The sequence below is a fragment of the Heliangelus exortis genome, chromosome 12, assembly GCF_036169615.1.
Source record: "Heliangelus exortis chromosome 12, bHelExo1.hap1, whole genome shotgun sequence".
NCBI lineage: Eukaryota > Metazoa > Chordata > Aves > Apodiformes > Trochilidae > Heliangelus > Heliangelus exortis.
In genome coordinates this window covers 6,232,783-6,246,542 of record NC_092433.1, presented here as the reverse complement: position 1 = coordinate 6,246,542, position 13,760 = coordinate 6,232,783, and the positions used below count along the sequence as shown (strand labels likewise).

General features: G+C 41.1%; 2 protein-coding genes across 13 annotated transcripts in view; one reads left to right on the top strand and one right to left on the bottom strand.

The window, feature by feature from the left end:
• The first annotated feature begins 14 nt into the window (after nt 1-14).
• Nucleotides 15-2,243, top strand: UQCC5 (ubiquinol-cytochrome c reductase complex assembly factor 5). 2 transcript variants are annotated; one of them, XM_071755703.1, is made up of 3 exons: nt 15-50; nt 566-750; nt 1,964-2,243. In XM_071755703.1, exons 2-3 carry the CDS (start codon nt 600-602, stop codon nt 2,029-2,031), a joined length of 219 nt encoding a protein of 72 aa, XP_071611804.1. In that variant the 5' UTR covers nt 15-50; nt 566-599; the 3' UTR covers nt 2,032-2,243. The 2 variants fall into 2 exon arrangements, with proteins under 2 accessions (XP_071611804.1, XP_071611803.1); XM_071755702.1 differs by lacking the exon at nt 15-50 and adding an exon at nt 226-319.
• Nucleotides 2,244-4,808: 2,565 nt separating this feature from the next.
• Nucleotides 4,809-13,760, bottom strand: part of PBRM1 (polybromo 1) — a 62,568-nt gene continuing 53,616 nt past the window's right edge. For 8 of the 11 annotated variants that reach the window (XM_071755686.1, XM_071755678.1, XM_071755680.1 and 5 more), the window contains 4 exons: nt 12,154-12,309; nt 9,666-9,736; nt 8,261-8,477; nt 4,809-7,949 (listed from right to left, as the gene is read on the bottom strand). In XM_071755686.1, coding sequence (XP_071611787.1) covers nt 7,777-7,949; nt 8,261-8,477; nt 9,666-9,736; nt 12,154-12,309 — 617 coding nt within the window. In that variant the 3' untranslated portion in view covers nt 4,809-7,776. The remainder of the gene's footprint in view (nt 7,950-8,260; nt 8,478-9,665; nt 9,737-12,153; nt 12,310-13,760) is intronic. The other 3 variants (XM_071755684.1, XM_071755685.1, XM_071755688.1) reach the window with 2 other exon arrangements.

Sequence of the window (13,760 nt, the reverse complement as noted above, 5' to 3'; positions counted from 1 at the left end):
AGGAGCTCGGGGGTGCGGCTCTGGGCGGCCGCCGGAGGAGCGGGGAAGGGGTCGGTGGGGAGCGGGGCAGGGCGGGGGGCCGGTGGGGGGCGGGGAGGGGGTCTGTGGGGAGGAAGGAGCGGGGCGGGGGGGGGGGAGGCTCCGCGGGCCGCGCTCCGGCCCCTCAGGCGGGGGGCGGGAGGGTGAGGGGAGGTGAGGGGAGCGAGGCTCCCCCTCACAGAAACCCCGCCCCCAGCAGCACCGCTCCGGGCGGGGTCACGTGGGAACCGTCACGTTCTTCCGTCCGGAGGCTGCTGCGGCTCGGGGGCTCGCGCTGGAGGTGAGGGGCGCGCGGCGCGGGGTCGCGTGCGGAGCGCGGCGCTGATTGGCTGCTTGGCCCCCGAGGGGAGGGGCGGGGCTGAGGGTCCGGAGCGGCGGGGCCGGGGGAGGGGAAGGAGGGAACCGCTCCTCGTCCCGACACCGTCGGAACCGCGGCCCCGGCAGCGCTCTACCCGCAGCCGTTGCGGTGTCGTTTTACGTCCCGCTCCTTCTCTCAGGCGCCTCCCCCCCGTTTCCTGCTCTGTAGGTGAGGCGCTGAGGGTGCCGGTGCCGGCCCGGCCATGCTGGTGAGCCGGAGGGTGAAGCAGCTCCTGCAGAGGGTGCCGGGGAAGCAGCGCTTCGGCGTCTACAGGTTCCTGCCCTTCTTCTTCCTCCTCGGGGGAGCCATGGAGTGGTTCATGATTAACGTCCGCATTGGCAAGGAGACCTTCTGTAAGTGAGGGATAGGCCCATCTCTGCCCCCCGGAGCCTCCCGCGCTGCTCCGGAACCGCAGCGCCCGCTGGTGCCGAGCAGGGTGTTGGCGGCTCCCTTAACCAGGGGCTGGTGGCGGGGTCCTCACCTGGAGGATGTTACAGACAATCAGCCATGAGCCGCGGGATGTGGCACTCCAGGTTCGGCCTCCCTAGCAGAAGACCTTGGGCCGCAAAAAAAACCGTAAAAAAACATGGGTTTAGTAAACGAATTTTTTTTTTTTTTTTTTTACATTGAAAAAAGCCCCTCACTGGACACGGTCCTGAACCGTTACTTTCTTTAATTGAGGATTTAAATTAGTAATGGTGGTTTAACTAATGATACACAGTTTCTAGAAGTTGAAGCATTTAGTGCTAGTGTGGCATCCTCCCCTTTAAGAAACCTTGATAGAAATGTTTGTGTACTTCAGAAAAAGGACCAGCTCAACCCTACCAAAGTTTTCATTTTCATGGGAAATCTACTTGTGTCTCCCCCAGAATAAAACAACTTGATACAATTTCCAGAGCTAACACAGTCACTGAAAACAAAATTGCTTCTTGCACTCCCTTCAGAAAGGTTGGGCTTGTTGTGGCTTTTCAGCTCAGTATTTCTGAGGATTACTTGTACAGTAATAAAGCCAGGTTAGAATCTAAAGAACAATATCCCTATAGCAGCTGCTATATCTCAGCTCAAGCCTTATTTTCCTACAAAGAAAATACAAAATTTTTATGCCTAAATGTTAGCATACTGCAATAATTGTGCAGTTTAGCCTTATTACTGCTCCATAATCCCAGCAAAATGACAGTGTACATGACTGTAGCCTCTTTCCTTTTCAAAGTGAGAGGTTTTATTTAATTGTGATATACTGGCTATTTAGGGGTGATCTGGGTGAGGGGAGGGAGAACAACTAGGAAGACTGAACATGGGTATATTCTTGTGATTATTTTTTTTAAAAAAACCAAATAACCAAGAAACAAACACTAAAAGTGAAAATACTGAAACCTACTAAAATACTGAAGAACGAGTCTGGATGGGAGTGGTAATAAGGATTTGCACTGGCTTGACTTTTCAGTTGCTTGTCAGTCACTGCAAGAGAAAATTTGATTGAAAAGTTTAAAAAGAAAATACTGGTTTTGTACATTTAATACCATCTTGCACACTGAAAACACATTAATAAATTTTTTTTTCTGGCAGATGATGTTTACCGTAGGAAACGATCTGAACGACAGTATGAGGCAAGGATGGAAAAAAATGACTTTTAGCTCCACTGTTGCAAGGGGAAGGTCCAGAAAGCTTCATTAGTACCAAAGAATTACTGCCCTAAATGTTCCCTGGGGAAGATTTTGTCTCTGCAAGAGGAACTGTAATCCACAACTTTGTGTAACACACTCTGATGGTTTTGGCAGTTTTACTCTTCCTCTGCCCACTTTTCACAATTGTATTTTGTTTAAATACAAAATACTAGAGTTCACAATGTTTAGGCTTCTGCCAATTATTTAATGTTTAATATTTTAAATAAACTAAATTGAATAAAGAGAATCTGGCTACTGCTTTGCTTAAGGAGATGGGGTTTTCATTACTAAACCAGTGGGAAAGCAATGTTACATAGTAGCACAAAGGGAATAGCAATTTTTAGTTTGTATCCTTTTTACAGATAGAAACTGTTCCGGCATCTAATTTGTTTTCTTTTCCAATGTGGCACAATTTCAGTTAGATAAAAAGAGGACAGACTGACTGCTCAGTGTTTACTCAGCCCACGCAGTTTGGAAAGTCAGCCCTGCACTGAGACTCCGCTGCCCACAAGGGCTGCAGTTGCCCTGCACTGAACTGAGCCCAGGGTTTTGGGGAGTTTTGCAGTTTTTTTGCTGCATTTACCTGGTAACGTGCCCAAGTCCAGACACATGTGCAAGGGCAGTCCTAGCAAACCTGAATTCTGCTTGCGGGACTTGTGTCTCCCCCACAGAAGGAAAACAGATCCTGCACAGATTTACTCCCTGGCTTGGTGACGTTGGCTCTCCAGTGGGTGGGAAGATGCCAGTGGCAATGCATGAGGGTGCCTGGTGCAGTACTATGGGTAAGGATTGTATATTAATGCAATTGTTTCATTTCTGATCATAGGTGGGTATGCTGAGGGTTTCACAAAGAAGCCAGTTCTTAATATTACCCTAACACCAAACCTGAGGATGTTCATATACTTACATGTGTTCCCGTGCTAACTCCCAAGAGCCTTTTTCCATAGAAGCAAGTGTTCATCAAGGAAAGGGACTGTGGCTGTTTTGATGATGTTATGGTGCAAGGCTGTGACCTGCAAGCAGAGGGTAACTGCTGCACTTCATGATGTGTCTTCCAAGGACTGGATCTGGAGGACTAGTGCTATTTTTGTTTTCAGGAGATACTGTTCATTGATTGTTTTCCTGCTGTTGAACACCCAAAAATGTTGCCTGCTACAATTCCTGAGTCAAGCCAGGGAAGTAGCACAAGAGTAGAAAAAGGAAAAAACAGTCATGTTATGTTTTGGAGAATTCTTTCTTGCAGCAAAACTTCAGCAGAGGTGAGCTTTCACTTTGAACTTCACAGGTGCAAAACTGTGCCTGCACTCTGGTTCTAGCCAGCCCCAGTTGCTCCCAAGAAGATGCAAAAACCTGCAACAGGCACTGGTGGGATGACTGGTCCTGAGGAATTTCTTTAAGCTGGTGCTTGGCAGAAAGAATGAGGATTAATTTATACTCCTAAAAATCACTCAGTGGAAACAGAATCAGACACTCCCTGTAGAGACAGCTGTACAGACTTCGTGAGGGATTGTCCATTTTTCCCCATTTTTATCCAAGATTTTTGTCATGCTTAGTGTAAACCTTGGCTGAGCCCCACTGTTAACTGGTGCTGCTGTGTAATTCAGTGGATTGTCCTCCATTCCTTTTCGTATCTCTCCTGCTGCCTCCTTCACAGATGATGATCTGTGTGGCCAGACTTCTGCTCGGGATTCCTGATCCCTCTCAGTGCAGGAAGGATCAGCCTTATAAAAACACACGGCCTGGGAATCTATGCAGGATCACCAGATCCTACTGCACTGCAGCAGCTGTTCTGTGTCCTTGTGTGACAGTCAAATTAGACTTGCTAGAACATGCAATAAGCAGGAGGAGTATGATGTTTATTTTGTTAATCAGAAATTTTTTAATCAGATATTTTTCACAAATATCAATGCATCAGATCCCATTTCTTCCTTGATGTCCAAAGTACCCAGCCATTTTGAAACACTGCTCCAATTTAGTGCATTTCCAGTCAAGCAAGAGGCAGCTACAAACATCTCTGGATGATCTTCAGTATCAGACTGAGCAAACGAGATGTGATGGATAATTAGAATCAGCCTCTTCTCTGCAACTGCACTATCAAATTTTAGATAAGAGCCAGTTCTGTAAAGCTGGCCAGGCAGTGTTTATCCCCCAGGCAACGAATGCTTGTTAATTAAATATAGCTAACTGTTCTGGTTGTCTTTGTAAATTGAGTATCAGAGGCACCCTGCAACCTGAGAGGTTGATACTTCTTAATTTTTCTTGCTGTTGGTGGTATTAAAGAAAATTTCTATCCTTGCTTCCAATTTCGTTGTGTAAAAAAGGCTTTTTCCGTATTACTGTTCCAATTTCCTTTATTACACAGCTACATAAAAGACAGTCCTGAACCAGGTTAGCTTCCAGTATGAAAAATTAAGGCTTGCTGTTTATTTTCAAAGCAATTAATGTGGGGGCACCTGGAAATGACTGAATCTCATCATCTCCACTCAGCATGTTCCTAATGCATCACATATTTTTCAAGTTTACTGTTCATGCTCCTTATGGCTCAACTTCCAACCATATTTTTCAGTATCACTCCTCTTATCACCTACCAGGCACATCTTTCAACATACAGAACAACAGAAAAAAGGATTATTTACTCACACACGTGCACACACATACCAAGGACTTCATAAAATCTGTATCAGCAACAGCCAGAACGACTTGAAATAAAATCCTAGCAAAAGTCTTGATGGGACACTCAAACCTGGTTAATCCAAAACACTTTGCAAACTATTTTTATTCAAATTAAAAAGACTCAGGTAAACAAAGTGATGGTACATACATGTTATAAACCTGGTTAGCAGCTTAACCTTCAGGAATACAAGACCTAATAAAAAGCCAAGCATGGATTAACCAGGTCTGAAAACATACGCTGAAAAAAAAGTCACCAACATCAACATTTTGAATCTTTACACAAACAGTAAATTTTCTTGTGGAAGGACTGAGGAAGAGAACAAATAATTATTAGTCATCTCCAACTGGTTTATGAAAATATTGGTCCTAGATTAATATATTTTTCACTCTCACAGAAGCAAACCATTTCCCATATATACTTTTATTTTAATATGAAACTTTTGTTTATGCCACTACAATGAAAGGCAGTGGAAAACAGATGGGGGGTTCAAATACCCACAAAGAGGGAGACAGACAGACATCTTTTTTTTAAGGTTTTTTTTAGTTTTTAAACCAGGGTCAGAAACTGTTTCTTTTGCTGGTTTTGAATTCTAGACTGTAGCCAGTATATCCTAAATTTTACTGCAATCAACTGAAATGCCCCCAATATATGGAGACATGATTATGAAATAAATAAAGCTTAAAATAATTGGGTAGGGCCAGCCCAGTGGCTTGGTGGTAGTGCTCTGCACTGCCTTGTGGGAGGACCCAGGTTTTATCTGTGCTTCCAATTTCTTGCTCCTGGGCCAGGGAAGAGCAGTGAAAGTTGGGCTTCAGCTGCTCGGGCAGGAGAGAGCCAGTGCTGCAAGTCTGCTCATCACTGACCTTCAGATAAATTAAACTTCTGAGTTATACAGGCTCCAAAGGGAGTCCCATCCAGTCCTCAAAAGAAAATAAATAAAATAACTTAACTAAAATCCATCCCAGGTTTCTTTGGTGTACTTTTTGTAAATGATGAGAAGTAGGAGAATCTGGTGGTGTATTAGTACAATCAGTGATAGTTCCAAATACTCAAAAACTTTGCTGCCTGATTCACTTCAACATCTCATCTTTGTGGCTAAAAATTGCAAAGCCTATGGTAATTTAAATGTATTTTAAGATGATACTGTATATATGGGCGTGGTCTAAGACTATTCACTTTGTCCCTTATTAAATAATTTTGGTCATTTACCAAGGCCAGTAAAGAATTTCTGTACCACAGGTGTGCTTCTTCTAGAGTTCAAAGTTGTAATTTCCCTATATTTTGCTTAGCTCCATTTTCTTCACATCCATTGCACCTAAACTGTCCTTAAGTGCCTATTCGTAATTACATGATTTTTTTGTGCAATGACTGAAGGATTGCAAAAGGAGAGGGAAAGGAATTAGCTGGTAAAATTAAATAACAATTCATACTTGCACGTATCACTTCTCTCACCAGTACTAATTACATCAGCAAAACATGAATCCAAGATATCCAGAATTTGAAGAGAATTATTTAACCTTCTGCCAAATGTACTTGAATAAAAATGTTCTGTACTGTTAGATTTGAAAAACTACTTGTATATGATGAACATCTCCAGCAGTAAAAGTCTATCAGCAAATCAGTTCTTCTGGACTGAATTGCAGTGACCATGTTCCTACCAATATTTTTTTTCAAATTAACATTGTTTTTTCCCAGTTACTTAATGCAATTGAAAAGTATCAATTCTTTTTCTTAAATTAAGTACACGAAAGGATTTACCTTTAAACAAATATCTCTGCTGTCCAAAAGGTTGGTTAGTTATGAGAACAGGTAAGTCTTTAGCAGAAGACAGTCACAGTCTTGACATTTGGCAAGAAGAGTCTATACCTACTTGACTTAGCTAAAAAAACAACTTAAAAAAAAACAACAAAAGAAAAAACAAAAAAAGAAAAAAAAAATCCTCTGAAGACTGCAACACAAGTACTCTGGGTATGCTGAACTTACACATACCATACAGTAGTATTTTACTATTTTACTTCAAATTTAAGTGTCAAATTTCCCAAATTTTGCATTGCAAAACTTTCATTAAGACGAATCAATACACTTAAAGAAAGTGTACAAAAATGTCATACAATGCCCAGTGATTGTGTGAACTGAAAAATATCACATTACTTCACTAACTAAAAACCTTCAGCTTTCCTTCTCCTCTAACTTACCTTCAAGACCTGAGGTGGTTTGAGGTTCTGCACACCCTTCCCACAGGCAGGCAGAATTGATAGGGAGGAAGCTGCTTCCCCTTCCCTCTGCTCAGGGTTAAGGACATCACAGAACACCCAAAGCACGTCAAGGCAGATGAAACATTTCATCTTCTGTGGGCATCCAGCACGTGTATTCTGTTACTGATTTAGGATCACAATGGCCTTGGCTGCACAATTAAATAACTGGACAGGATTGGACAACATTAGTGGTCAAGACAACCTTGTCCTGCCCACACTCACACTTCCACCATCGCTGTGGCCCACTCAGCTGCCTCAATAATGACTTGAAATGTCATTTTTCCCTAACATCAATGCACATCTTACCTTTTACATCCTCTCTGTTCACATCCAGGTGAAATTTCTGCTGGAAGTGGCTAACACAAACAAGCACGTGTACACACATTCTTCTAAGGTGTAAACTATGACTAATTTCACATTCCATTGTACCAATCTGTAAATACTTTGTTTTCTTTTTTCTTATTTTATATAAAAACAATGGCATCAGGTTCTCAGCAATAAAGTATAAGAAAGATGAATCCTTGACTACACTTAACCAATTATGAAATTGCCTTTCAAACAAAGGAAACATATGCAAAAATCCGTGTATTTGATAAAGTCAACTTAATATAACAAAAAGTGAAATATGCTTATTAAAAGTGTCCTTATATAAAAATGGTCTTGCAATGTACAGTAAAATGCAATACAAATTATTGTTGGTTATCTCTCCCCACCCAGTAACTAAAACAGCTATTGTTCCACAAAACTCCTCATATGCCAGTATCAAAGAAAGAAGCAATTATGTGACTAAACATTCTCTATGTTGTATGCCTGACGGATGTTGAGGGTGTCTCGTAGCATCAAGTCTCGCAGGCGCCACAGTGCATCAGCCATCGTGGTGTGAGCCCCTTTGCTTTTCAGCCAGTGTGAAGGGAGTCGGCTCTCTTGCTCCTTTGATAAGTGGACATCTCGTCTCCGTGCTGGAAGATCAAGAAAAAGTTTAATTATTTTGATTAAAAGTTTGATAAAAGTTTTGATATTCACGGCAATTTTTCTAGAGAAAGGCGAATACAGTTCTTGCAGTGTAACATCCCATGCAACTTCGATGGAATTAGTTCACTGCTAACATAGATAGTCCCAAATCTGTTGATTTAACAATTACTTGCATGTGTACATTTTCTTAAGTAAGCAGCAGATTTATTTAGCATTTTCACTAAAAGCAAAAATTATTAAAGGTTACAAAGAAGTGCGTTCTCTCTGGAAACATCCCACTCTGTATCCAAAGCCTTACCTGCAAGGGTCTGGTCCCACTTGCTAATACTATTTGATTCAGCACTGAGCCCCTCGATATATTTCAGATATGCTTCAGAATGAAGAAGCCTCTGTGTCTTTGGTGGAGGGGAGACAAACATGGGAGTTGTGGGCTGCTGCATAACTGGCTGACTTGCTGGGCTCTGGCCAGGATATGGAGGGGGTGCCTGCTGTCCTGGTGGGCCAAGGATTCCTATCTGCAAGGACAAAGCAATGGAGAGATCACATTTCAGGGAACTGCAGAGAAGCTGCTTCACATCTGGGCATCAGGCCGTCCTCCTGCAGTGGAGCTTCACACCAGTTTAGAAGTGAAGGCATGAGAAAATTTCCCTGGGAGACACCCACTGCAGGTAGGACAGTCTGTTGGGGTCTCCAAGATGCACAGAGGAAGTGCAAGCAAACCACATTAATATTTAACAGACAACATTGCTCATATTTCTATTAATGTAAACTTACTATCACAATTTCTCCTTTCACCTATTACCCTTAATTACTCTTTTTGCCTCCTTTTTGTTTTCTATTTTCTCTAATTGGATCATAAACCATACGGTATGTGAAAGGCAGGGTTTACTTCTAAAACATCTAATCCAAATGGACCCTGATCCTTGGATGACTGCGATTCTCCCACGGAATTAATCACTGTCAGGCAAAACTTGCAGGCACATAGGAAAAAATCCCAGTCCCACATAATTCCCACCACTGGGATTAAGAAGCAGTACTCAGAACTCCTAGCACAGATATCCTGTGCTCTGGAATAACTCAATGTCATGACATACACACTTTACTACTTTCTTACTTAGCTTCTGCTTTTCTTAACACCCCTTAGCCAAAATCACATTTCTCTATAATGATGCAAAATTTTAGTCAATAAAATTGGAAATGTGCTGAGCATTTCATCTGTATTAATCACTGAGAAGGAACATTTGATCATCATGGTTACCCCAGCTCACAAATTCTGAGCTGCCAATGAACATCTGCTTTGTCCATTTCTGAAATACGGAAGTAAACACTCAACAAGGGCTGGGAAAGTTTGATAGCATCCTCTGTGCACCACTAAAACATGCAAAACCTAAATTATCAGCAGTGTAACAGTGTGCTGAAAATGACTTAGTTGAGTTTAGTAGAAGGAAAACAGAACAAACTGTCTTGCTTGCACTGCAGAAGTTATCCCATTGGGCAGAACCTTATTAATCTAATAACAATTAAATGAAGAAATAGACATAAACTCTGAGTGTAAGATACAGACTGGTACATACATCAGCATGCATTTGGTTTATGTTCTCCCTGGGAAAGGATACATGCACCCCTACATGTCTTAACTAAGATGTTGTTAAAATGCTAATTCAAACCCTTACAGCCTTATTAGTAATGCAAAAATTACTCACCTGTTGTCCAAAAGGACTTGCTCCGGGTGCTGGAGTGCCTACCATGGGGGACACATTTTGGCCTATAACACCTATATTCCAAAATATAAAATAGTATGTCTTATTTCAGAGTAGTGAAAAATACCTATTTCATCTTCTATAATAAAAAAAGCATACTTTGATATCACTGCTCACAGTTATTTTTAAGTGATTTATGACATTCAGTATTCCCCTCTCCCCAGTTAAAAAGACACTTTAGAAGTTTCTGAATGAAGAAAAAAAAAAAAAAAAGCCAACATGACATGTACCAAAAACTGATATGTGGCTTGTCTAATTAGTTTAATAAAGAAATGCAGTGAGTAATTTTTGGCTTTGAGGTTTTTATCATGTTGGTTAGTGACTTCCTCACTGTATTTTTTCATTTATGATATATACCTTTATCTTGACATGATCTTCAGGAATCCTTTAAGAAAGGAAATGCTGATTTGCTTTAGCAACACTGAGTATTTCCTTGTGTTCAGTTTCACAAAGTACATCAATAGCAGGAGCAAATAGAAGCCATTGCACAAATTCTGTTAGACCTTGCTACTATAAAATGCAACTTGCAGATTAAACTTAAGTAGTCTTAGATATGAGACTGATGAATATTTGAAATAAATTTCAAAAAAATAAAACCTGTTAGCTTTTCTCAAACACATTAAGAGGCTTTTACCTATTGCATGGAGTGCTGCAGGTAACACCCATGTCAATCTTACATACAAAAGTTTACAAAACTAAATGAGAATCATGCAGTGCCTATATTTGAAATACAGATGCTTTTGCAGGAAAAAATGCACATTATGCATGCTGATGCTTTTCTTTCTGTTTATGCCACTTCTTGTACTGTTTCATCAGAAAAGCTGCAAACTATGCTCTTCCTGAGGGTTTAATTTGCATTCAAGATTTCTGTATCAGTGATCGAAAGATGTTCCACTGCACTTTACACACTAAAGCATATTTTGAATGCATTTTCCATTTGATGACAGCTCCCATTTAAAATGCCTCTGTATTAACAGCAAGTCAGGAGCTGGAAAAAACACCAGTAATACAAATTGTGAAATATGGCATGGGGTTTTTTTTGTATAAAGCAAAGAGATCTGGAGGAGGGCATCCTTCCAGCATCCAAGTGTAGCTTCACCTTTAGCCCACCCAGACCAATTTAGCACCACTTCATGCACTGTTCTCCATTCCCAGGCATTCTTTTTATCCCTAATCCATATCCTCACAGTTTTAAACACCATACACACAGCCCACTTCTCCAGTGGGAAAACCCCTTTGAAGATATGCACTGTCCTGGATTCACCTCCCAAGCATTTATATGTTGCTGACGTGTGCTCACAGCCTCGCTGAGCTGGGTGTAGGCTCAGAGACAAACAGTTGTGATCCTGCTCCCTCTGTGACACATTATGGTGAATCTTACACACCAGTGAAGCTGCAACCTGCATGCCTAATTCTGGTGGATTATTTAATTAAAAAAATAAAAAAATAAAAAAATACAACAAAGCAAACTATTTACATACAGATGAAGTCTTAACAGAGCTTCTGATAAACACAGTTGCAAGTGCAAACGAGACCACTTTTGTTCACAGCTTGTTCAACTGCTGAACATACAGGATGTACACCTTTTAAACAGGCAGATGAGTTATCAGAGATAAAAACTGAAACAATCATCAAAACCAGGATGAGTGGGCAGACGAACATTCTTCCTCATAACAGGAATGTGTTAATGGCTTTAACACTGGAAAAATGTTTCAGTTGTTCAGCCCCACTTTTCACCAAAAGTGTGGCAAAAAAATAGCAAATGTGCAAAAGATATGTTCTGAATAACCAATGTAAAATTCAGTCACAATAATTTATGGAGTTCACCTTATCCCAAAATGTTTCCAGTTACTGTTCTATCAACAAGGTTTAATGGGAGCACTGGTTTATAGTAACACGTCAGTGTCCCAGTGGCCAAAGGGTCTTATATGACCAGGGTCATTTAAGTGCTCACAGGGTCATTTAAGTGCATCATGGCTACTGACAAACATTAACACACTGAAAAAGAGGTTGATGAGGAAGGAGAGCAATATATTTCAAGTATAAGCCCACTTTAAATAAGAAAAGGAGTGGAAGTATGCTGTTAAAATGACATAAGCATAGGAATAGGCTGGATTTCAGCTTTCTAAACCTCTGATAAACTCCAGCACAGTTGTCAGGTGTTTTTGGCTGGAAGAAAGTGCTGCTGGAGCAGGGTCCTGTTTTTCCAGCAACCTTTCCCTGCTGGTTTACCCGACATGCTGTTCTGCCAACATTTTGCATACACCTCATATATTCAGCAGTGCATTGGGGGTGCTGCAGCTGACCAAACCTGCAACGTTCTGAAACAAAAGCGACGACCAAACCAAGGTGCAGACAACTTCTGTAACAACCAGTTAAATGATAAGTACATGAAAATGAAATAAGGAGTGAATGAGGATGACATTCTTACCGGGTGGTGGGATGCCTGGGATGCCTGGCATACCTGGCGGAAGTTGGTGGGGTGGGGGCACCCCTGGGTGAAGTGGCTGCATGCTGCCCATGCTAACAATGCCATCAACTGGGCCCTGCAAAGGTGGCAGCACCGGTGGATAGCCACTTATCATGCCTTGAAGGACACAACAAATTTCAAACATGCATCAATAACATGCAATATGATCTACACAGTAAGACATGCACTATCCAGAAAAAAAAAAAAAAAAGAAAAAAGAAAAAAAAGAAAGCACCTTTAGTACGGCAAGACGATACTACAATTAGTATCTTGCAAAAATGAACAAAAATTAAAAATAAAAAGTTATAAATATGAAACACTATACTTCTGATGAATTAGTATTTAGTGTATTTGTATGTTTCTCATGGGGCAATAAATGCCGAATATCCAGATCTGTTAACACAGAAGGAGTAAATTCAGCCACAATTACATGTTACTAACGCAAGCAACTTTAATTCAGCTTAAAGCTCTGCCACCTGCAAACAGATTACAGATACAACACTAACTACACAAGCTCCAGGTACAGCCCTGCTATGCGGGCTAGCTTGGAGACCATGCTCAACTGGAACAAAACCAAAAACCTACACATTTTTCTGTGTTGCATACACAAAATTAACAGACAAAAGCCCTGTGACATTTGCATAGTTCAAACTAATGGCAGTGACCGGGGTGGTTTTTAGTAAACTGTCTCCATCATAAACTAAAGAAGCAAATTGAATTTTCAACTTGACAGCACTGGATCTGCTGAGCTGCAGTGACTTACACTTGTGGCACTATGCTGAAGTAAAGGGACTTATAAGGAGCCCCTGAAGTCCCTTACAGAATTTCACTAACAACATTTTCAAGGTCTCTTTATAGGAAAATCAATGACCCGACGAACACAGTATTGTGTTGCTGCTCATAACTTCAGTTTTCTGCATGGGAGGGAAGACAATTTAGAGATTATTCTGGTGATGGTTCAGGTCTGCTGCTATCCATGAGGTGAACCTACACAAAAAACCATGCTATGTTTATTGATCCTGGAACATAACTTATTCATCCTGTGCCTGTCTTCTAGGCTTTTTAATTTAAATGGATGTGTTGTCAGGTAACGAAGGAAAGGTGTTGGAAAGACAATGAAAAGATGACAGCGGACAGAAAAGCAGGTCTAGAGAGATGAGGTAAGTTTAGAAATGTGAAATTGCTGGGGTTTCTGTTCTGTTCCAAGAAACTACTTCCTCAGTCTTTGCCACACTCCCAGGAACTCCTAAAAGAAACTTTCAGAACAGGGGTTTCTGCAATAAGACTGGACAAAAAGTTATACAAGCTCTGACTGGAAACAAAGGTGTCACGAGCTCAGGATCAAGTAGCTCAAATATACAAGCTAAATTTATCACTTCCTGAGAAGAGTTACAAAGGTGAGAAACCTGGAATTCCAAAAGGTTTACACAAAGCAAACAATGAGCAAATAAAGAACTGATCTCCCTCAAACTTTCATTTTCCACAGGATACCTAGATTGACACTTACTTAATAGGTCTTAGGTACCTACTTCAAATATCTGGAAGCTCATCTGTACCTCTGTATTAAT

What these genes read in the sequence shown, in the direction of transcription:
- UQCC5 (XM_071755703.1), top strand. Translation starts at nt 600, where the DNA reads ATGCTGGTGAGCCGGAGGGTGAAGCAGCTCCTGCAGAGGGTGCCGGGG. An exon ending in CATTGGCAAGGAGACCTTCT is followed by an intron (nt 751 to 1,963) that starts GTAAGTGAGGGA and finishes TTTTTCTGGCAG; the next exon opens with ATGATGTTTACCGTAGGAAA.